Below are 21,321 nucleotides of genomic sequence, written 5' to 3'. Positions count from 1 at the left end.
TTTCAGTCGACGCGTAGAAAGGATCCCGCGACGCGAAAGCTGCCTGCCGAAACTCAAGGCAACGGCGGCTGCAGCACGGCCGCTCCCGCGCTTAGCTCGGCCGCGCATCATCATCCGTGCCTGGAGCTCTCTCTCACTCACGCGCTGCGAACATCATCACACTCACTTCATCAACACAGCGAAGACCACCCTTGCTGCATCACCGCGCATACAACCACAAACACAGAAACCTCCAAATCACAAACGCCATCATGGTAAGCCATCACCCACCATATTCCCATTCCAACCCATCACTAACATACACTCAAGTCTCTCCGCATCATCCCCTCCACAGCACACACCTCCACGACAAACCCCTCCTACGGCGCCCCCTCCSCCCCCGGAGTCCACGACACACTCCGATCGAACCTCTCCCTCAGCACCCCCGCCCCAAAAACCCACAGCGCCGCCTCAGCAGTCTCCATAGCTTCCACCCACCCCTTGGAATCCCGACTAGCAAACTGGCGTTCCCAACAAGAGACTCTCAAGATGTCCCTCCTGCGCCGTCAATTCGGAATCGCGGAGCCAGTCAAGAGACAGATGGAATTGAACATTGTGCGCAACGGAGAGTGGCGGCCGATGATGTTGATGGGTGGTGGTACGGCGGGTCTGCACGCGGATATCCTGAGCGGGAGAGATATGGAGATTGGATGGGAGGATGTCTTTTCCGGGGAGGAGATGGGTGAGGTTCCGGATTTTCACACGGAGATGGAGATGAGATTCGGGATGGGTTGGTAGATGGTGATGGCATATTGAGTTGGAGACGATGGGTGCATGTACGATGGAGAAGCGGTATTAGAGGAGATGTATGAAWGTGAAGCTACGTCGAGGCGGAAAGATATGCTTCGCTGTATACTACTCATCACGGCTCCCAGATATGGATGTTGCTCTTGATAGCAGACAGACCAGAACCTCTGAAGCTGGATGGATTTGCACTGTGCATTAGTCGTATAGATTCTTTCATCAAAGCATGTCATCAAGGCGTTTCACCCAGTAAATCATTTCATTCCCGTCACATCTATCGTATCGCTATACAAACGGAGCGTAACTCGTCCCAAAATGATAGAAATTAACGCCTCCCAAATGCCCGCCCATCCCATCCCATCCCATCCCACCCTGCGCCTCGCAATGAAAGAACATTTTTCCGCTCAAACACCAGATCCCAACGCCAGCAAAACACACGCGCGCACGCTTCTGTTGACGCTCAAGTACATCACTCTCCATCTCCCCTCCTTCCATTCATTCATTCATTCACTCATTCATTGAATCACACAGCGACACCCACTTCCCCTCTCCTCCCCACCGGAGTCCCTTTGCCTCAGCACCCCACTCTTCCCTTTCGCCGTCCCAACCTCCGCTTCATCCTCGATAAGATCCGCGGGTTTGACAGTCATATGCACGACATTCGTCTGATCCATGTTGAATGGGAAGTCTATTGTTCTCGCATTAGCAAGTCTTCCTTCTCCATAGATTGGGTGACTTCATCTCCTTCTTCTTACCACGTAAAACTCCCTTGTCCTCAATCATCCTCMCCATCAAAATGAGGCGTATACTACTCGGACTCACAGGTCTAGCCTCCCAATCCTCACTCCTCCAATCCGTCCAGATCAATTCTTTTAATTGGTATCCACTCAACACTCGCGGGTCAAAGACTCCCTCACTATTGACCGCGGAAACTTTCCGTGAAGAGAGGTATTTGGAGTCGATCTTATAAGGATGGCGGGCACCGGTCGTGAGCATCAGGGAGATGTTGAGGGTGAGACCGCCGCCGGAGGAGGAAGATGGAGGAGGAGGATGGGCGATTGGAGCGTCGACGGCAGGACCTAGGGCTGGAGTTGTTTCCGTGCGCGTCAGAGGTGCTGACGCTGTAGGGTTCGAGGCGGAGGGCATTGTGGTTTCTCTTTCTGGGGAGAGGTCGAGGGAGTCTGGGTTTGGGAGTGGGAGGGCGTTGGTGTTGGAAGCGCTTGGAGCGCCGGCGACGGTATCTGTGTCTGCCATCTTTCTTCTTCGTCTTGTCTACTACTGCTTCTTTTCCTTCCCGAGGCTAGGATTCCTTGAAAAGTCTATCTCAAAGCAACTTCACCAAGGTCCCTTTGCTTTGCTTGGGTCGACTTGTCGAAGCAAACTTCTACCGCGTGCTCCCGGTGGTTGCGCCAGGGAAGAGCGTTTCGTGCGCCGTGTTCCGCGGATGGATGATGCCCTGTGATAACGACGGACTTGGGAAACCTCTCTCTTCTGTTCTGTTCTGTTCTTCCTGTTCGATGACCTGCAATCCGTCTTGTAGCATGTGTCGTTGTTCAAGATGAATCACCCACACTTCTCCGCCTCCGAAGCTGATGATAGCTCGATGGATGATCGTGTGGAGCAAGTCGCGCAGGCGAGTCGAGTCCGAGCGGTTCCCAAAAAGCCAAAATTTGTGGGGTTGGGGGTTTCGGCGATAAGAAGTGTGGAAAGGCCGTCTCAACTTTCTCGATTGATGTCAACACGTTTTTGTACAGTGTGTTGTTGTGGTGAGTGTTGTATGAAATAAGGACATTTGTTGATATACCAGGTACTTCCTGGTTGGAGCAGCGCGTCAAGAAGGTACATCCTACGTAAGTCTGGCAAAGCCAAGAATAGGTACCAAGACATCAACAAGGATGCATCCATGCAGCTCGGAACGCCCAGGCCGAGAAGGAAGAGGGCATAGGAATCTTGAGGCAGGGGCTTGGGAGAAGGGAACATGTGAGAAGATGTACTCGTCACGACAAGAGCCATGGCGAGTTGGCATGGCATTGCAGCTTTTGATCATGGCTGTCGTAGCTCTTCTAAGAGCATCCCATCATCTGCATGCCCATCATCACATCATGAGCATCGCCACCCATTGCTGCCTTTTCAATCACTATCGCTATCCATATCCTCCAGCGTAGCGTCCTGCATCTCATCAATCAACTGGTCCATTGGAATCTCCAACCCATCATCCTCTCCATCATCCGTCTCCATCTCACTAATAGCATCCAATTCCTTCTGCTGCTTGTACAGATGCATGCCCGCCCGTAATTCAGGATCCTGCTCCAAATCCTGCAAGAATTGCTCGTAATCAATCTCATCACGATCCGCATCTTGCTTCCTGGGCTTCATGTCGCTCTCCTCACGAGCCATGCGCTTCAACTTCCAGTTGCGGGTGTTGGCGCTCTTCTTCTTGCGGCGCTCGTAGTGCTTCTTGACTAATATTACGTCGGGAATGGTGCCGCTGTATTGCTTGCTCTCTTCCAAAGCTTCGAAGTTGGGGTTGTTGAACTGTGTTCCGGAAAGGAGGTAGCCCATGGCCGAGTCACCTGCGTGAAGGACTCCGCCGAGATGTGTGCGGATGAGGTAGGTTGTGTCGTTGACGCCGAGATCTGATGCGCGGCAGACGGTGGCTTCGGCGAGAAGGAAGCGTCCCCTTGCGGGTCCAATGGGCTCGATATCCATAATCACAAACTCAATCAGCTGTGTGGAATCGGCGAGAGGTGCAAAGGGTGTTCGCCAGTAGATTGGCGTGCTGAGATCGGCGAATTGAAGAGTGTTCGGGTCGAGGATGTTGACTGCTGTTCCTATGCGATAGCAGAGCACCAGTGGGGAGATGTTTCCAATCTGCTTGGCGAGCTTTGGTGGCAGGGCGACCAAATCATCCTTACATATGGGAACAAGCTCGGCGGAAAATGTGAACTTGTAGCTGCGCACGCTCGTGTGTGTGTCCATGGAAATGAGCTCCTGAGCCTTCTTAATCTTGACAGGCGTGGTCGAGTTGAGGAAATCACAAAACTTCTCTGCCTGGTTCTTCGCAGCAAAATAGAAATCAATCCCACTGTGCACTTCCTTGATGTTGATGGTATCCTTGTGCGCGCCTTGCTTGAGAATGAGCTGCTCGAGGTAGAGGAACGTCCTCTTGTGTGGTACTTTCTGTCGGACCTGAACCACCGAAGACCAGGTGTTGTGTGTGAAACTCTTCTGACAATCGGGACACTGCTTGTACTGCTGCTTGAACTCGACATCGAATGTTTGTTGGAGGATGGCGCCTTGTGTGGATTCGTGCTGGACTGTGATTTTGCACTTGATTCGTCTCGAATGCGGCTCGGTCCAGATGAAGGAGGCGTCGATGATGCGGGTCTTGTGTAGTCCACGTAGTTTTCGCAGGCAGAGGGCAAGGAGCTCGCGAGACTCGGGCGCCGCAACGACCCATGAGTTGGGTGGGGATAACCATCGGTCGCAGTCGCGACACATGAGGAGGATTCCCTCACGCTCGATGCCTTGGGTCACGTCGGAGGTGAGCTTGAGACAGTCGGTACAGATTGCTCCCGCTGCTTGTGTGCCATCAATCGCCGCGCCACAGTTGTAACAGAGGACTGTCGCTGCCGTCGTCTCGCGTGCGGCCGGCAGTGGCACCGAGGACATGTCAATGTCCATGGCCGCCATGGCCGAAGAGTATGGGTGGTGATGGGCTGGTTATGAAGTGAGGTAGCGGTCGAGAGTATTCAGGTCGTTGTATCGTGGTCAGAGCCAGAAAATCATGAAGTTGTGCKGTGGGTTTGGAATGATTACCTAGCTTCTCAGTCACAGCGGTAGCTTTTTTTCGACCCTCAAAGATGGTGGCGGAGAATCACGGTATCTTATCATACGGTAGGCCAGGTTGCTAGTGTGACAAAATTGGCCCCTCCCTCTACTTACCTTGATCTCCACTGCTCGCCGCAGGTTCAGCAATCGTCCTTCCCCGGAATGGTGTTGAAATGAGTTCTGGTCCTGCTTTACGAGCTCGAGACTGAGCAAAGCCAAAAGCCAAGTCATAATACGGGCACGACTGTAGGTATGGAAAGGCTCGAACGGGTGGACGACATCAGCAGAAACCCTGGATCAGAGGGAATGGAAAGCACACATGACAATCAAAGACATCCATTCCGCTCAAAGCAAAAGGTAGTGGTTTTCACTTGCCCTGGATTCTGCTGCTAACTGCATCGCACCTCGTGCTTTCTGTGCACCTCAAGGTACGGTAGCCATTGCTAAAGCGTTGTAATCCCCTTTTCGACCATCTTACAGTATACCATCCAAGATATTCCCGAAAAATCGCAGCAGCAACTTCCCTTCTCCCACGACCGGCGGAGTTTATTAGAGAGGCTTCCTATCTTCGTCAAATGCCCCACCCCACCCGTCCGCTAACGCACCAAAAGTGCCCTTGGGAGTTCGAGCAAAGTGGTGCAGTCCACCATTCCTGATCATCTTGAGCTTGCCGACCGCTGGAGCCTTCAGTACCTTGCTGCCAACCTGTTTCCAACCTCCATCGTCAACGGTATCTTCCGCTTTGGGCGTGACGATAGATAGAGTCTTCACTTTTGGTTTTCCGACCGGGGATGCCACAACCGACGGGACGGTGAGAGATGTGCTGGCCGATGCAGCATCCATACCGGAGTCGACGCTATAGTTGCGATTCGTCTTGGCTTCTTCGTCCGACTCTATGGCGGCCGCATTATCGAGAGCGGGCTGGTCTGCAACCGAGTCGGTACGCTCCTGGCTGCTGGGAGCGTGATCGTCCCAATCCTTGCCATTTCCCACCAGTTCTCGGTACGCCCTGGCGTTGGCCCACCTCCAGAATGCACTGCGGAGCTTCGCGGTCGTCCGGAGCTCATCGTGATAGTGGACCAAGTCGTTCCGGATGGCGGCAGTAAGTTCGGCGACCAGCTTTCCCTCCTGTCCATTGGCTTTGGTGTTCACCTCGAAGGTAGCCAACATAGTCCCGACATGAATCTTGCTTCCCTCGAGGTCCAGGCCGCGATCCTTCTTGATGAAGTCATATCGTGCAGTCTTGGTATTGCAAGTACTGTTGTTGAACTTCAGGTTCATCTTGATGTCCTCATCTTCCGTTAGCTCTGCGAACTCAAGGTCCTTGTCCTCGTCCTTCTGTTCGCCTTCGGGATGGAGAGTATTGGCCACGAAAAGGATGTCGGCCGAGGTCACAACTTTGTCCCTCCCCATTGCCTTGGCCGCCTTCTTCAACTTCTTCCTYTCCTTCTTGGTCGTCCTTGGTGTTGTTTCATTCGAAATCCCGTCGACACTATTCAGCGCACTGGCAGTAAGAAGTGTGCGGGATCTCGAAGACTCAGCGCCGGCCTCATCCTCCTCTGCCTTCAGCTTGTTAATCTTGGCAATCAACTCGGCGATCTCCCGGTGCCGCTTCTCGTGCTGCTCGTCCGTCGTCTTGCAAGCGCTGCATCGAGAGCTCCAGTTCTTGCGGAAGAGGGTGTGGTAGCGTCTGCACCACTCGACATGCACGCCCAGGCATTGAGTCCGGCACTTCTCATGCGACAGCGGTGTTTGGCAGATCGGACCTATGTTGCAGTCAGTAGTGATCTTCCTCGACTTTAGTCAGTTCTTGTCGGTACTCACAATGATGCTCTGCACGGGTGGTTAGTTCGAAGCAGGGAAAGAGAAGGAAAAGGAAGAAGCATACTCAGACCACCGCCGTCCTCCCATCTGAAGAGATCACTCATAGAGTCTCTTTGCTGGCCAAGAGGTGCCTGATTGTGTTTCTTGGATGCCTTGGAGTACAGTCGGGGCGTGGACAGTTTCTCTTGTCTCTGAGAATGTCGAGGTTTCTGACTCTCCTTCGTAAATTCGCGGCGGTGGCGGCGGCGGCGGCGGCGACAGCAGCTGTTCTTCCGTGGGGCTGCGAACAGAGGATGCGCGTGAATGTAAGCGAGCCTTTCATTTCCACTCTGCCGAAAGCGCGAGCTGCAGTGATGCTTGCAAGCCTCACTTCCGACTCCGAATGCTGGCAGAGGAGATGAATCGATGAAATCTCTTCAATTGAAAGACTGAAGAAGACACCTGTCTGATTGTCAGGCGTGTTTGCAGGATAGGGGTGCTGATTGAGCTCGAGCTGCAGTCGTTTGAGACGTGTCGAATTCAAGGTCCGCGTGGTATTTTCCGAATGTTGCGCGCGTCGAGCGGTTGGCGGCGTCGTGTCTGTGGATGTTTTGTAGTGGTGTCATACGCGTGTTGTTTGCGATGGATATAAATCTTTGGGCGGATTTGAAGACTGTGGGTGGGTATTTATCCTTATCGTCGGGCCGCACGAGGAAGTCACGAGGACGTGATGTTTTGCCGGTTGGTTTGGTTGCCAGGAGGGCTTTATTTATTTATTTCGTTTCCAGTGAATAGGTACCACGAGAGATTTCTGTTTGACCGCGGAATTCTAGTTCGCGTTGCACGAGATAGACGCGTGGACGGGTAGCGGCTGTGTTTACGTGCGTGCTGGATGGGGCTAGTTGAGTGGAGCTGTGAAATTCATTCATTCACTTACTGGCGTTGATGCGACATGTGCTGCAACTAAGGGGTTGCGGGGAAACATGGGGGTGCGCCTTTTATACTCAATGAAAAGAAAACCTTGGCTACATCCAATTTCGACCACCTGGCCTCTTCCAAAAGGACACGTGAGAGAAGAAGGCACGTATTGTGGTTCACTTCTGCGGCTCAGATGTCTTTGATGATGCGTGCTCCTGCCCAGGCGTAGAGGTAGTTCCGCTGGTACCAATTGATGCTAGCGCAGAAGCGGTCAGTTTTTTGTTTCTTGCAGTGCTATCATCTGCGAAGAATCATGATACAACTTACACAGTCTTTCGACCGGCGAATCTGGGATGCGTGGCCCAAGATCCACCCAGCACGATATTGTGCTTTCCATCGTAAAAGTCGGCTGGATCATGTTAGTCTCGTGTGCCTCCAGGGGTTGATATTGAAATCACTCACCACTGTAGGCAGGATACAGTTTCATCGGAACGAAACCTTTCTGCTGCTCGAGCACGGAGCTTGTCCATTCCCAGACACCGCCCATTTCGCCTTGCCCGGCGAGTTTGCGACCATTGGGCGTTACGGGCATGGGGTGCCAATGCTTGAAACCCACGTTGGCGGTGGAGAGATCGACGAAGAGATCCTTTGTGGTGGGACCGGCGGTGATGCCGGTCCCGTTAACTGACGGGTTGGATGGTGGTGTTTCTTCCACGCCTTCGTTGACGAGGTGACTGGAAGTGATGGGTGAGCGTGTGAATTTGAGGAGCATGACATGACTTACCCATTGACGGCTGGAATCGTCTTGCCCAGAGCATTGGAGAAGGCGTCCTTCTTCTGATCGCTGGCATAACTGTAGATGCTGCGAGCTTCTTCCAGAGTTGGGATACGGCCACCCATATAGACCGCACATCCTTTCAGCTCATCGTATGAAGCGGACAAAGGCCAGTCCAAAGCAAGCTTCAATGGGATAGCACCATAGACGGTGCGAACGGCCTTGTCTTGGATGAACTCCTCGAAAGCGGCCTCGCCATTGACAAGCCCATTGGCTTCGCTTACGGCAGGTCTCTCCTGCAAGCTCCATGCGGCAGGGATCGAAGATTGCTTGGTAGCAACAAGATACTGTGCATACTCCCCATTCGTGATGGGACGGGCTTGAGCTTTGAAAGCAGGGACTTTTACGGTATACTTTGGCTTCTCAACATCCCATCCGAAGTGCCTGACAGGTCCGTCGGGAGTATCTGGGTCTTCCAATCCAAGACTGAGTGTCTGCTCCGGAACGTCAAACCACTCGTTTGGGACAGCCTCCCGCTTGGCTTGCACAGCCATTTGTTCGAAATCCGGCTTGATGACTCCGGCTGGAGGCTGCGTCTTATCGCTTTGAATCAACATATAAAGCAAGGTTTCCAAGTGCTGCACTTCATGTTCGAAGCCCAGCCAGAGAGTCCTTCCAGTCCAGGCATCCTTGGTAGCACTGCCGTTGTTGTACAGCTCACAGATGCGATCGCGGATAGTTCTCTGGTACTTTAGGATTACATCCAATTCTGGCCAGCTTTCGGGCACCTCACTATGAGCGTGACAGTGCTTCGGGTTATCAACATCCGGGTCAATTCCGCGTTCGAAGATTTGATGGAAATACTTCGGCTCTGCTGGTTCCATTCCTGTAGCCTCCACAAGTTTCATGTCGAAGAAGGTCGGGATATGTCCCAAATAGAAAATGCAAGCGTTACGAAGCTTGATCGGTTTCTCATACAGTTCCTCCGTGGGAATCATCTGGAGAGTGACCTTATCCCACAGCTCCCAAAGACCCGCCCATTCTTCCAGGGTAGGCACCGCATTAGCAGCATACGTCTCTGGTCTGCTTGCATACATTTTCATCGGGCGAGAAAGCATGTGTAATGCTGAAACTTTCGTGTTAGTATACCAGATCTCGCGTACACTGATAAGTGGTATTTGGGTTGGGTCGGGTTTACTAATGGATATGAGTGAGGAGGTGTGGGGAACTCACCATAACTCTGCACATGATTCGTCCAACGGGCACCTTCTATGACGCCAGCTTCCGTAAACAAATTCATGGCTTGCTCGTGGTTGTATTTGTAACTCTCCTCAATACGCACCCTTTCTCCTTGCTTGAGAGAGATGCCTTCGACTTGGAGGTCTTTTTGGGGGATGACAAACGCTCGGTGGCGTTCACCAACTTGATCGTATTCGCCATGAGCTTTCCAATCATTGGAGTTGAAAGCTTCATAACCGAGCAATTCGTTGGCATGTTTCAATCCATTCATGATGAAATTATGCGTGACTCCCTCTCGATCATTGTATGCGTGGTACACTGAGCGCATGTCAGAAACGTGTGCTCGGATGGCCACAAACTCATACCTGTCTCCGGGTCCTGGCAAGCATCCAGACCGAGGATGAAGGAGTCGTTTGGTTCCATAATATTCCCGAACTGAGCAACAAACCCCACAGCGTCCTCGCGGTTGAAGTTGCCGATGCTGGAGCCCATTGAAAGGATCGTCTTGGGCCTGGCAGCATTTTCGGGCATCTTCAACCATTCWAGGCCATCGTCGTAAGTTCCGTGCAGTCCAAAGCATTGTACGTGTTTGAATGTTCCGACTGGAACTGCAGCTAGAGTGCGTACAAGCTCGCTGTGCATCAAATCCAACGCGTAGTAGGAAACCCTCTTCTCAGCACGCTCCAATGCATCGAGCAGAATCTTCACCTTTCGCAAGTTTCTATCATGAGAAGTCAGGGGAGGGATCTGCGACACATCAAGACTCAACACATACCCTGAGCCGAGTTCCAGCAGAATGGCATCCTGCGGAATCCTGTCCGCCATCTTCTCGGCATGCTGCTCCAACACGGCAATTTCTTGCCCAGTCAGGTAGTACTCATCAAGATATGTAATGTCTTCGAAGAGCTTGAGGCCTTTGTTGTCGTACAACAACAACGTCGGCAATGTCTTCTCCTTCCCATGCAGTCCATCTTTGATGAGTTTCTTCAACTCAAAGCCAGCCGAGTCGCTTCTGATGTCAATGATATTCGGAACGGACTCCGATATGGAACCCATGTTGAAGAAAGTGACGGGAGGGGATCAGATACGTCTGAAGAGTGCCGAACCAACAAAATTGCAGCATTGAGAAATATATGTAGGGACCCTTACAGGGAWGTGTCAGAGACGCAGCTTGTAGACGTACTCCACACTCGGTAATGCAAAGCTGCTGAAGCAAGTTGGTCATCCGGACGACTGGGAAACTGCGACCAGCCGGTCCAATCATGACTTGCCAAAACAGGCATTGTAGGCTTTGTTCCTGCCCATGTGTTGCCGGAAGGACATCCATAGGACAGGACAAAGCGGACTGCAATTGGCTGCYTCTAGACAAAGCTATTGAGGGGCCCACGCCAATAATGCCACATCGGAAGCCCCAGCATGATGACGCGAAGCTGCTGTGGGTGTGGCATGTACTCACTCGTACGGCGTTGTGCTATAGTTCCGGGAAGCATCGAGCTAGCCGTCATCATTACCTACGGGAAACACTGAAAATCGCGATGCTGCGTGAATTCGGGGTGGTAGGCGGCATTGGGTTTCTTTGACAGCTGCCGGCAAGTCGAATTGCCATTGATCTTGTACGCGCCATTTTAGTGCCAGTCAAAATAGTCACTGGAAATGGATCGTGATTCTTGTACTGAGGCCGCAATTGTCCAGCCTGCATGAGGAGCCAGCACGTCATGATCCCGGAAAATTGAGCAGATTCTTCCAGCAAAGTGGGGTTGTCTTCGCAGCCGTTGGAGGTGGAGGGTCAAGCTGACATGCAGTGAGATTTCCATTCCTGGCACTGTTTCTTCCGAGTTGCATACGTATCATGGAGAAGTTGTGAGAAGAGAAGACGACAGGAGATGGAAAGAGTGTACTATATCGAAATGAAAGGCGGTGAAAGGTACGGCGGCACGTGCCCTCATGCGAACTACGCTCGTTACAGCAATCTCCTTTTCACTTCTCTGTTGTCAACTTCCATGACAGGTCAACATCATTCATTCGTTCACTTCTACGACGATTGACTCCAACGATGCTTCTTTTTAACGCAATTATAGAGCTCCCCCAATCGTGCTGTTGGAAGGCCGAGATGCACAGTCAGTGTCGCCGCACAATGCGTAAGCCGCAGCGTACGGTAAGCCAGCAGCAGCAGCATTACTTGCCAGCTTGAATCTTGCATTCCTTCTACTATCTAGCCTTCATTTACCCCAAGAAACATCTTCCAAATCGTGGCATCACTCGGCCTCAACCTCATAATCTTCTGTTCAAAACACCCAACAAAAAACATGACAGACAAGCGCCAGCCAGAGATTGTCCTCTATGACTTGGCCTGCATCAAGAACGTTTGCTTCTCGCCTGTCGTGTGGCGTATCCGCTTGATGCTGAACTACAAGCGCATCCCATACAAGACCGTGTTCCTCGAGTTCCAAGACATCGAGCCCACGCTGAAAGCGCTGTTAGTATTCTGCGTGCCCTGCAGCACTCTGATTACCCGCCGTCTAATCCCAACAGTGACCTGAAGCCGCACGAGAGTGTTTCTCCAGGCCAGCCAAGATATACAGTACCTGCAATTCATCACATCCCAACAGACAAGCACATTATGGACTCCGCTGCTATTGCAAACTTCCTGGAATCCGTCTACCCCGACCCTTCAGTCTTGCTCAGCTCTCAGCTGGGGCAAGAAGTTGAGTCTGAAGCGCGGAGAGTAATCGGAACAGTCTACAAGACGTCTCTAACTCCGCGCGAGCTGCACATTCTGTCGCCGCCTACACAACAGTACTTTCGTCGCACGCGAGAGGCATCTTTAGGACATCCCCTCGAGGAACTCGTGAGTGGGAATAAGGAGGAAGAAGTCTGGAATGCTGCTTCGATTGACATCCGCCGTGTTGGCGAAAAATTGCTCACGAATGAAGCGAAAGGACCATTCTTGTTGGGCCAGAAACCGAGCTATACGGACTTCTTCATTGTGGGGTCATTGCAGTGCGCAAAAGTGAATGATGAGGGTGTATTTGAGGGGGACTATCGAGTTTCCTGGCTTCGGGAAGATATACAAGGCTTGTCTGCCCCTTATCGAGCAGAAGAAGGACTGATTGGAAGAGGCAGCCTTCGAAGGATTGGATTGAGCTGTCGATGATGGATGCACTGATTGACTTCATCTCTTCCAACGAGTCCTTGATGTTGAGCTGAGATGCTGTTTCCCATAGAATGTCCATCACGACCATGGAATTCGACGCCGCTGGAAAAGAAGGAAACGCTGCCGACCAAAGCGAAAAAAGGGCTCTAATCTTCAAGAGTGCTCTAGCGTAGTCGACCCTTTCGTCTTCCATAATGTCGACAGAGCATCAACAAAATTGACATTTCAACACCGATTGCTGAACGCACTTCAAATACCTGAATGTCCTCAACCCCACGCAGCTTTCACATCTTGACTTCTAGCTTTCGCCGCGTTGGACTTCTTGGCTGCTTGGAGAGAAAGATAGACCTCCTATCTACAATCAGTACAACCGCACACCGAAACTACAGCGAAACAAACCTTGGCCTTCTTCAAATGCTTGATTTTCAAATCACACTCCGCAATATGCTCTACAGAGCCCTTCCCTGGTCTGGCCTCATACATCTCCTATTCATCAAACGAAGCTCAGCAGATAATTTCCTGTAAAGCTAAAGACAAACACATTTTGGTCTTCAACAGTCGAGTAATCTTCTCATCACACTTCTCAACATCAAGCACAGTCTGGAATTTCGTGATATTTGCTTTGTCTTTGACAAGTTGATTTTCAATCTCAATTGGGTACGCGAGATTGTTGCTTCTAATCAAACTGGCTTGCAGATCGCCGAGGAAGGAGGTTTTGGAGGGAATCGTGCGCCATGCATGTGAAGAGCAGTCCCTCTAACATGTCGGTTTTGGTGCAGGTGAGGTTTGCCATTTTAGGAGTCTGATTTTGTTGGGTGGAGATGTTCTATTGTTGATCTGTGACTCGATTTACATTTGTGCTTGGCATCATGTGAATGGGAGTAGAAATACGTCATGCTGCCACTTGTTAATATTTTGGTGGAGATTGAGTCGGCTCTGTTGTGAGCTTGCCAGGGACGAAGTGATACGAGAAAAAGGAGTAGGTCGAATGGATGGAATGCGTCTTTTCGAAACCAGAAGTACTCTCTAAACACTCATGTCTGAGGCTTGGAAAGGCGTTCGTGGTATTTTGACATGTGGGAACTAGGGACATACGTGTAATTGCGAATTTATCTAACTAGGCAGGGGACAGAAGCTCATTATGCAGATTGGGTGAGTTTCACCGGGTGGAAGACCCGTGGTGGCCTAGACGGCAGGTATGCCGCTCAACATTAAACCTGGACTCACCCGTCTCCATGGGTAGTACGTGGAGAAGGTATCATTGCATATCATCACATCTGAAGTTGGTTCTCTCTGCAAGAACGAAGTGCTCAACACGGCAGAAGACCGTGGAGTTTGAGGCGAAGGTTACCAACATACGCTAGTGAGAAGAGACGGCATGGTGCATAGAGAAAGACGCTGTATCTACTTTCCGACTTATCAGCTTTGGAGTATCTTTCGTTCTTCGCATCGAATATGACAGGCATTTTAAAATTCACAGTATCAACACTCTCTGGCATAGAGAGAGGCTTGAGGATTGACCAAGAGATATAATGTTTGGTAACGATCATCGATCGGCGTCTTGGGTGCTTCGAGGCTTCATTGGGACTGTACACCAACGTACAAAAGACGGATTAATCGTGGGAAGCTGTGGTCTAGAGGACTTTTTGACATAAATACCGAGCTCGTGACACTTCTTCACATTGCATTATTTTGCCAAGATCGGCACGTGAAAGTCAGGTCATCACTTTGATCCCTTGGAAAAACTTTTTCCCTCGGTCACCTCTCTACATGCCGTCTCACTTCAACAGGCTTCACGTGCTCAATTACTACGCTGAGTCATACGAGGTTCAAAGCCGGACTATATCCCTTCGGTCATTGTGATCATCCAGCACAACATCAACATCTGCATCACTCTACTCCGACACCACCATATCCCATTCCCTTGCCAACATCACTGCTTTCTCTTCCATCAACACCAATACTCACATCATCTTCGAAATCTCCCCAAGTCTTCATCCCCGCTCGATAATCAAGAAACAGCAGCCTTGACCAAACAGGACCATCATGGTCTTGGACGACCTCCCGGAAGGATTCTTCCCAACTGATGCTCAGGTCGCTCGACTTGGTCCTCCACGGCAGCAGCAACCGAACCAGGATCCAGTCGGTCCGTCCACTGAGGCTCAATATCGCCAGCCAGCTGGGTTCTTTGCCCCGGCTGGTGGCTCCCACCTGCCTCAGCTCTACCCCTTGGAGATGGTCGAGTCTTCCTTCTCACATGTCACTCATCATAGCAATGTCATCGACCTTACTGGGGATGATATTGACTTCATTCACGAAGATGGCGGTCCGGTAAAGAAGCGCAAAACTTCAGAATACCTGCAGCACGCCAATACCGGCACCAAGGTAAGTCAACTATTGTGAATCTGTATTTTCTTCGACTGACATTTTCAACAGGAACATCGTGGTCAGGGATCCAGACAGCAAGTCTTCACGTTTGTCCCAATCAAACAAGAGATCATCGAACCTACACCCTACGCCTTGCATCAGCCTGGTACCATCTCCTCGCGCCCTTCTCGGTATGCCGATGATACATCGGATCGATATACGGACGACGCTATCAAGAAACAGGAAATGCTTCATGATGCAGTGATCTGGGAAGAGTGGGTGAGGAAGCTAAGACCAGTGCGCAACAAGTTCATCAGCGATATCGCTAAACGAGATGCCGGTGATGGTCGCTCACGGGTATCCAAGGCTGATATTGAGGCACAAAAAGGCGATCCCGATGAGGTGCGGGCAAACAATGAAGAAATCAAGCAGCGTCTAATCAGCATCGAAGGGGAAGCCCGGCAGATGATTGTCGAGATGTCAGACGCGGAAGACTTGATGTCGCTGCCTCCGGGGGCCGTGGCTACGAGGGCTGCGGACGAGCAAGTTCAACAACAGCTACCGATGACAGAACATCGTGACCGTTACCAGAAGTTCCCTAGAGAGCAGCCTCCAGAACCTGAATCTGCTCATACGTCCATGCRTAACCTCTCAAGCGAGGGCATGGTTTACAACGACGGCGGAAAATGTACCGGGACCAAGTCTAAGTTTGGCCCGATCATCAAACCCGAGCCACAGGGGGATATCGATGAGTTTGGTGGAGCCACCACGGCCGAGGAAGATATCGCTGGCGATGGGTACAAAATCCTCAGCGAAGGTCATCCCTTAGTTAGTGGGGACGAGTGTGTCAGTTCAGGTCGGGGAGATGACGCTGAACCTCAAGAAAATTCCCCCGGAGAATGTGCGAAGGATGGAAAAGAACATGGTGAGGGTGTGAGCTTGAGCTCTGCACGATATCGCAGTAACCTCCTTGCGCGCGGAAGCTCACTTGTTTTCAATAAGCTGGACTATTGAGAGATCAGAGCAGAAAGACTTTGCATTCCCAGATCAGAGAATGCTCCGGCGAAGCAACGATATCCGAGAGCTAAGGAAAGTCTTCTTGTCAAATATGGTTTGCTTCTGGCCGGATGTATTTGCTCAGGTGCGTTATGAAGGGCACCTGACACTCGCCAAATGCTCATGGGAAGCAAGGCTACTTTCAGTGCATTAAATAAAGTACCACCCACAAATTTCAATACCTCCCAACATCATATCGGGCACAGCTCCAGCTCAAGCAAGTACATTGTCGCCCAACTGCTTGTAGTAATTCAACAAATCCGACGAAGATGTAGCACTATAGATCAACCTTGTCGCGAGATCAACTTCCAGATAATCCGTTCCAAAATATGTAATCGGAGTCCCCACAGGAACAGTCCTAAATTCAATAAATCATCAGCCATAATCTTCTCCACACGATAGGTCCTCCGTAAAACTTACACATTCTCAGCCATAGCACTCATCGACTTAGTCTGCCATCTCGCACCGATAACATTACAGCTGGTAAACACAAAAGGAATGGTATATTTAACATCAGTCACCAAAGCCCCACTATACCCGCTTCCAGAAACCGATTCGTAGACTGAAGATCGATCGGTATAGAGGGGCATTTGATCACCCATTGTAGCTCCGTAATCTATGTATTGGAATTCCGAGGCGAGAGTGCTGTTGACGAGGGCTGCTCCGGTTCCATTTCCGAGGGAGTCGGTTTCGAAAATTGAAAACCAGCGGAGAGCTATGTTGGAGGCTTCGGGGTGGGAAAGACAGGGTTCTGTTGCTGTTGGTGATGTTGTTGCTGCTAATGCTGCTGTGGAAGAGGCGAGGAGGATGGAGGATAGAGTGGTGGAGAGACCCATTTTTGTTGTTGAGATCTGATACAAATCTGATGTTGGTAAGGCGAACAGACCTCCACGGTTGGTTTAGATCGGAGTGTATGTATGTATACTCACTCTTGCCAAGGAATCAATGATCATCCTGTGTGTGATTGCGGAGTAGCATATCCTTTCTCCATCTCCATTGATCTGCAAGGGAGTCCGTGTGTCTTTTTTTTGATTAGGCCGTGATAGGCAATTAGTTGGGCATCCGATTTGTTTAGAGTTTCGATACGCTATCGTACCAGGTAGAGTCTACCAGTCGATTTGCATGCGAAGCAAGATGAAAGCCTACTGATTGTTCGTTGCAGTTGAGTTGCGGTTTCTCATGCCGATCGAACTGATGAGATCTTTGGAATGAGGCCCTGTTGCTTCACGCTGGTCAAGCAGCGAGGATTGTGAAGTAGGCGCAGGTTCAAGCAGAATGCACGTTAAGATGGGTGCTTTGGTTTCTTGTTGCGAGTATCGTACAATATCTCCGCTGCCTCGAAACATTTCAATATCCCATGCCGACGAGTGCTTCTCCATGAAGATCTGTATCGACCATCAATGCCCAAAGCAAGCGAAGCGTATAGATAAATACGGCAGGCAGGCATGATCACGCCAAGTCGGATTTCGCAGGTCCCACGTACACTACAATAAATCAGTACTTGATCAGTAGAATCGCACAGCTTGAACGTACCTTTTCGGGCCCAAACCACATAATAAACAGTACTAAGCACAAAGAACCCGACAAACACAACACTCGCATAATTCATGCTCGTGGCCGTCACAGGTAAAGTCCCTGGCATCGAGAACAGTACCATTTGGAAGGCAATCCATAATACCATGAGTGCATTGACACTCCATCCGATAATGGATGGGAAGCGGAAGGATGCTGTTGATACGGCTCGGCGCCCTTCAACCATGCYCACTGCCACTGGTATGGCATATGCTGCCGCAAGGCCAATCACACCGACGGAGGCGAATGCTGTGAAAGCACTGGTGGAGCCTAGATTGATGAGACCGAGAAGCATTTGCACGACTGTGGTGAGGAGGAGTGCCAATAGAGGAGTGTCGCCAAAGGCCAGTTTAGACCAGAGGCCTGAGAAGGGGATTGCTCGATCTCTACGCTATATTAGCATGTAGATCGTGTGCTTGCAAATTTTGGAGTAAACAATTGCAGCTTACTTACCTCGCAAAGGCCCACGTGCATCGAGATGCGGTAGTCGTGATGCTGATGGAACAGAATGCAGCCACTCCCAAGACGGTAAACATCAGTCCAAGACCGCCTCCAGGGCTCCCCATTACGTGATTGAAAATGTATGGAAGTCCCTGAGCAGCCGGTGCGCCGAGGACATCTTCGAGCGGCGGAAGCGTGAAGCATATTGGTAGGATGTAGAATAGTCCCATGACTGCGGATAATGGAATACTGAAGCACAGTGCTTTTGGAAGCATACGTTCTGGCTCGCTGACTTCTTCGGCCATACTCGTTATCATGCCTAGGGAAGTTAGCATGTCAGCATTGGCACACGAGATTTTTGCGAAGTAAAGACAAACCTAGTGCTGCGTAGGTATATGCCGCGGGAAGTAGACCGATGGCAAAGCTCCAGTTGCCCCATCCACTCAGCGTAGTATCATAATGCGCGAGTGCATCAGCTGCACTGTGTCGCCCCAGCTTTGCGGAGATCGATAATCCTAGGAACACAACCAGAATGCAGATTACGTTCCAGCCTGCGGCGACCGTGTCCACGTATGGCAGAATACGATTCCCAAAAGCCACGACAGCGAAGACTCCGATGCAAATTGCGTAGAATATCAGGAGAAGTTGCCATTGTGTCGCAGCCCAGTCCGGATGATACATGGTGACGGTGCCGGCAATCAGAGATGCAAAACCAAAGTTGACGGAGAGTGCAATGGTCCAGTTCCCAACTAGCCATATCCAGCCGGTGATGAATGACAATGTCGTCCGTGTTTGGCCTTCTGGCATCAGTCGATATACCCAGTAATACGGCCCGGCGGATGTAGGAAATTTGGAGGCGAGCTAACAGAAGTGTCGGATGAGTGTCACTCTCATAGTCCTGATATGGTTTTTGACATACCTCTGCCAGACTCATAGCTACTGTCATGTCCAAGAAGGAAACCAAGATCCATCCTACAAAGTACGGAAGCTGACCCCCTCCGATAATTGCGCTGTTGAGGGCAGTGCCTTCACCGAATGGAACCGCGATAATGGCGATGGTTTGGAAGAGGACAGTTGCGAGCGTTCGATTTCGAGTCRACGTTGGTGTGTATCCCAGGGACACGAGCCCGGCGTTATCAGTGCCCTCAACATAGCCGGCTTCAGATCCGGCCTGCCCATGTTCGATTTGAAAGGCACCTTCTTTGGCGTGTCCACCAGTACTGTCGGAGGATAATCGAGACGTCGCCATGGTGTTGACTTGCAATATCCGTCGACTTTCACACTCGGAGATGAGGTCTGGAAGTATATCAAGTGAGTGTGGTTGCTGATCATCTTCGTACCGACCATGGCAGAACAGCTACTACTTTCGGCTAGCGCATGGCTTGCCTGCGCTAGTTCTGGAGTCAGTTTGAGGTTGCAGATTGCCTGATTTTGCGGGGTACTTGTGTGATAGATCGTCCTGACCAGAGTAGCAAGTTTAGCCAGATCCGGGGACCATGTCGTCAGAACAGGAATACGTTCTTCGAGATGGGACGAAACATGTCCCACCAGTTTGAGTTCATATTGCTCTGCGACCAGATCTCCCGTAGCAAATTCATCATAACAATGAGGTTACCGAAAGCAAGATATGAGGCGGATGAGGATATCAGGTCTAGGATGGCTCGCTGATCCTGCGAATATAGGCAGTGGGAGCCAATGACCAACAACGGGAAGATAAGGCAATGGGCCATCATGTCGGGCAGCGGGCGATCGACTATCGACGACACGGCGTTGCGCACAATACGCTGCACCGTTTCGTCGTCAACTCGTCGGTTCTGCAAGGCCCTGTAGACATACACAGCGGCGCTGGCTTCATAAAGACTGCAAAAAGTGTTCCAATCTTCTGGTGTCGTGAAATCTGGAGTCGTAGATCGTGGGAGACCTGTTCTCAAAGAGCCCAAGATAGGCTCCAAACACCTTTCGGCGAGACGTAGTCCGTCTAACCCAGGCAGACGAACATAGACAATGCTACCCAGGAAAGCCATCTCGGAGTAAAGTTTGAGGACTGCTAGAAAGGGGTCTCCAGGATGCAGCCGTCCCCACCAGGCTTGGACGCCAGCGAACATGAACCACATGGTCGGCTCAAAGAATGGCTTGGTACCGTCGAGCAAAGAATGCATCAGATCCACGGTCGCAAATATGCTAAACAGATGTGCTTGCAGACCTCCAGCCAGGAGCATCTTCAAAGGGATCGAACTCCAGCTGGAAAGCATCGAGAATCCGCCACGCAGATGCTGTTCGGAGGCATTGCCCTGGTCGTCGGGATAGATCATACCATCCAAGATACAGAACATGCAGACGATTTGAAAGAGACGAGAAGCTTCTTCTTCACTCTCGACACCGCGTTCTATGCGAGTGCGAAATCGTGACAGCGCTACTTGACGAGCTTGCCGCCGCGTCTGACCTCCGGGTTTCGCCATGACACTTTCCTCGCTCTTCAACAGTAGATGATGATGAGCTTGTGCCACAGCAAGGACTGCATCTCGTAGAGCAGACTCATGCACGAGCATATCTTCGTCAAGAGAGATGATCTGGCCAGATAGTTGGAATCTCGGCCATACTGCATGCGTAAAGTATGAAACCAAGGATTCCGGCATCATTGGCGATGATATAGCTGTATAGATTGAAGATTGCTGCGGCGAGCTGCACGCGGAACGAGGGCGATGTGGATCATTATGTGTTGTGCTGTTGTGTTCAGTCACTGGAGGAGGACCAATGGACTTCAAAAGACCGCGAAATGCAGCACCTCCGACCCATTGAATCGGCTTTTGGGAGTAGTCGCATGTTACAGAGCTGACCTCGCACTTTGAGCATGTTGGTTGACGGAGATCGCACTTCAGTCTTCGCTTTTTGCAGCTCCAGCATGAGCCTTCTGGCACCCTCCTTTTCGGAGCACTCATGGCAAGTCCCTCTCCGTGTTTGGCTTCAAAGTGTTCTCATGGTATTGCCGAGGTCCCGTAGTTTGGGACAGGAACTGCGATCCRGCGTTGTGGCATGTGATATGCATGCGATGGCCGGGGAAGAGGAGGAGAGAGATAGGCGTTCTGTTAAGCGTTCGGTAAGCATTCGGAACGATAGCCGTGCCCAGACATCTGCCTCATTGGGGTTAGCTTCATGCCTAGCGTTGAATCGAAATGTCTGGTTCTGCCCAGAGTCCCCAAGACGTGCCCCTCACGACCAACGACGACTTGTGGATCCAGTGAGAGAGAGCTATGCGTCTTGTGCACTTTGCAGCTCGCAATGTCTTGCCACATACCATACTTGGTGTAGCTCAAGTCTCACGCCACATATTCCCCTACCAAGTGAAAGCTTTCAGCTGCTACGTCCGTGCTGCCTACAAAAG

At 51.1% G+C, this 21,321-nt stretch overlaps 10 protein-coding genes; 3 read left to right on the top strand and 7 right to left on the bottom strand.

Annotated features, from left to right (window-relative positions):
* Positions 1 to 251: 251 nt before the first annotated feature.
* RCC_01350 (related to 20S proteasome maturation factor) lies at positions 252 to 777 on the top strand (the record flags this gene model as incomplete). XM_023766625.1 has 2 exons in its annotated part: positions 252 to 254; positions 310 to 777. The coding sequence occupies 2 exons, from the start codon at positions 252 to 254 to the stop codon at positions 775 to 777; spliced, it is 471 nt and encodes a 156-aa protein (XP_023622393.1).
* Positions 778 to 1,298: 521 nt separating this feature from the next.
* On the bottom strand, positions 1,299 to 2,037 carry RCC_01349 (uncharacterized protein; the record flags this gene model as incomplete). XM_023766624.1 has 2 exons in its annotated part: positions 1,299 to 1,471; positions 1,539 to 2,037. 2 exons carry the CDS (start codon positions 2,035 to 2,037, stop codon positions 1,299 to 1,301), a joined length of 672 nt encoding a protein of 223 aa, XP_023622392.1.
* An 876-nt stretch (positions 2,038 to 2,913) lies between these two features.
* Positions 2,914 to 4,476, bottom strand: RCC_01348 (probable nonsense-mediated mRNA decay protein 3; the record flags this gene model as incomplete). The annotated part of the gene is made up of 1 exon (XM_023766623.1): positions 2,914 to 4,476. The coding sequence occupies one exon, from the start codon at positions 4,474 to 4,476 to the stop codon at positions 2,914 to 2,916; it is 1,563 nt and encodes a 520-aa protein (XP_023622391.1).
* Positions 4,477 to 5,163: 687 nt separating this feature from the next.
* Positions 5,164 to 6,542, bottom strand: RCC_01347 (uncharacterized protein; the record flags this gene model as incomplete). XM_023766622.1 has 3 exons in its annotated part: positions 5,164 to 6,380; positions 6,439 to 6,447; positions 6,503 to 6,542. 3 exons carry the CDS (start codon positions 6,540 to 6,542, stop codon positions 5,164 to 5,166), a joined length of 1,266 nt encoding a protein of 421 aa, XP_023622390.1.
* Positions 6,543 to 7,524: 982 nt separating this feature from the next.
* RCC_01346 (related to TAD2-tRNA-specific adenosine deaminase 2) lies at positions 7,525 to 10,405 on the bottom strand (the record flags this gene model as incomplete). XM_023766621.1 has 7 exons in its annotated part: positions 7,525 to 7,591; positions 7,663 to 7,744; positions 7,798 to 8,069; positions 8,120 to 9,236; positions 9,344 to 9,667; positions 9,715 to 10,070; positions 10,125 to 10,405. The coding sequence occupies 7 exons, from the start codon at positions 10,403 to 10,405 to the stop codon at positions 7,525 to 7,527; spliced, it is 2,499 nt and encodes an 832-aa protein (XP_023622389.1).
* A 1,250-nt stretch (positions 10,406 to 11,655) lies between these two features.
* Positions 11,656 to 12,503, top strand: RCC_12201 (related to putative glutathione S-transferase; the record flags this gene model as incomplete). XM_023766620.1 has 2 exons in its annotated part: positions 11,656 to 11,825; positions 11,882 to 12,503. The coding sequence occupies 2 exons, from the start codon at positions 11,656 to 11,658 to the stop codon at positions 12,501 to 12,503; spliced, it is 792 nt and encodes a 263-aa protein (XP_023622388.1).
* A 2,046-nt stretch (positions 12,504 to 14,549) lies between these two features.
* On the top strand, positions 14,550 to 15,884 carry RCC_12210 (uncharacterized protein; the record flags this gene model as incomplete). XM_023766619.1 has 2 exons in its annotated part: positions 14,550 to 14,888; positions 14,940 to 15,884. The coding sequence occupies 2 exons, from the start codon at positions 14,550 to 14,552 to the stop codon at positions 15,882 to 15,884; spliced, it is 1,284 nt and encodes a 427-aa protein (XP_023622387.1).
* A 255-nt stretch (positions 15,885 to 16,139) lies between these two features.
* On the bottom strand, positions 16,140 to 16,762 carry RCC_12332 (uncharacterized protein; the record flags this gene model as incomplete). XM_023766618.1 has 2 exons in its annotated part: positions 16,140 to 16,284; positions 16,347 to 16,762. The coding sequence occupies 2 exons, from the start codon at positions 16,760 to 16,762 to the stop codon at positions 16,140 to 16,142; spliced, it is 561 nt and encodes a 186-aa protein (XP_023622386.1).
* Positions 16,763 to 17,375: 613 nt separating this feature from the next.
* Positions 17,376 to 19,188, bottom strand: RCC_01343 (related to GABA permease; the record flags this gene model as incomplete). XM_023766617.1 has 5 exons in its annotated part: positions 17,376 to 17,410; positions 17,460 to 17,884; positions 17,952 to 18,258; positions 18,317 to 18,800; positions 18,859 to 19,188. The coding sequence occupies 5 exons, from the start codon at positions 19,186 to 19,188 to the stop codon at positions 17,376 to 17,378; spliced, it is 1,581 nt and encodes a 526-aa protein (XP_023622385.1).
* A 253-nt stretch (positions 19,189 to 19,441) lies between these two features.
* Positions 19,442 to 20,878, bottom strand: RCC_12331 (uncharacterized protein; the record flags this gene model as incomplete). The annotated part of the gene is made up of 1 exon (XM_023766616.1): positions 19,442 to 20,878. One exon carries the CDS (start codon positions 20,876 to 20,878, stop codon positions 19,442 to 19,444), a length of 1,437 nt encoding a protein of 478 aa, XP_023622384.1.
* Positions 20,879 to 21,321: the final 443 nt, after the last annotated feature.

This window comes from Ramularia collo-cygni, assembly GCF_900074925.1.
Source record: "Ramularia collo-cygni strain URUG2 genome assembly, contig: RCC_scaffold01, whole genome shotgun sequence".
Classification (NCBI taxonomy): Eukaryota; Fungi; Ascomycota; class Dothideomycetes; order Mycosphaerellales; family Mycosphaerellaceae; genus Ramularia; species Ramularia collo-cygni.
Note: the sequence above shows the minus strand (reverse complement) of the source record. Positions and strands in the feature narration are given on the sequence as shown.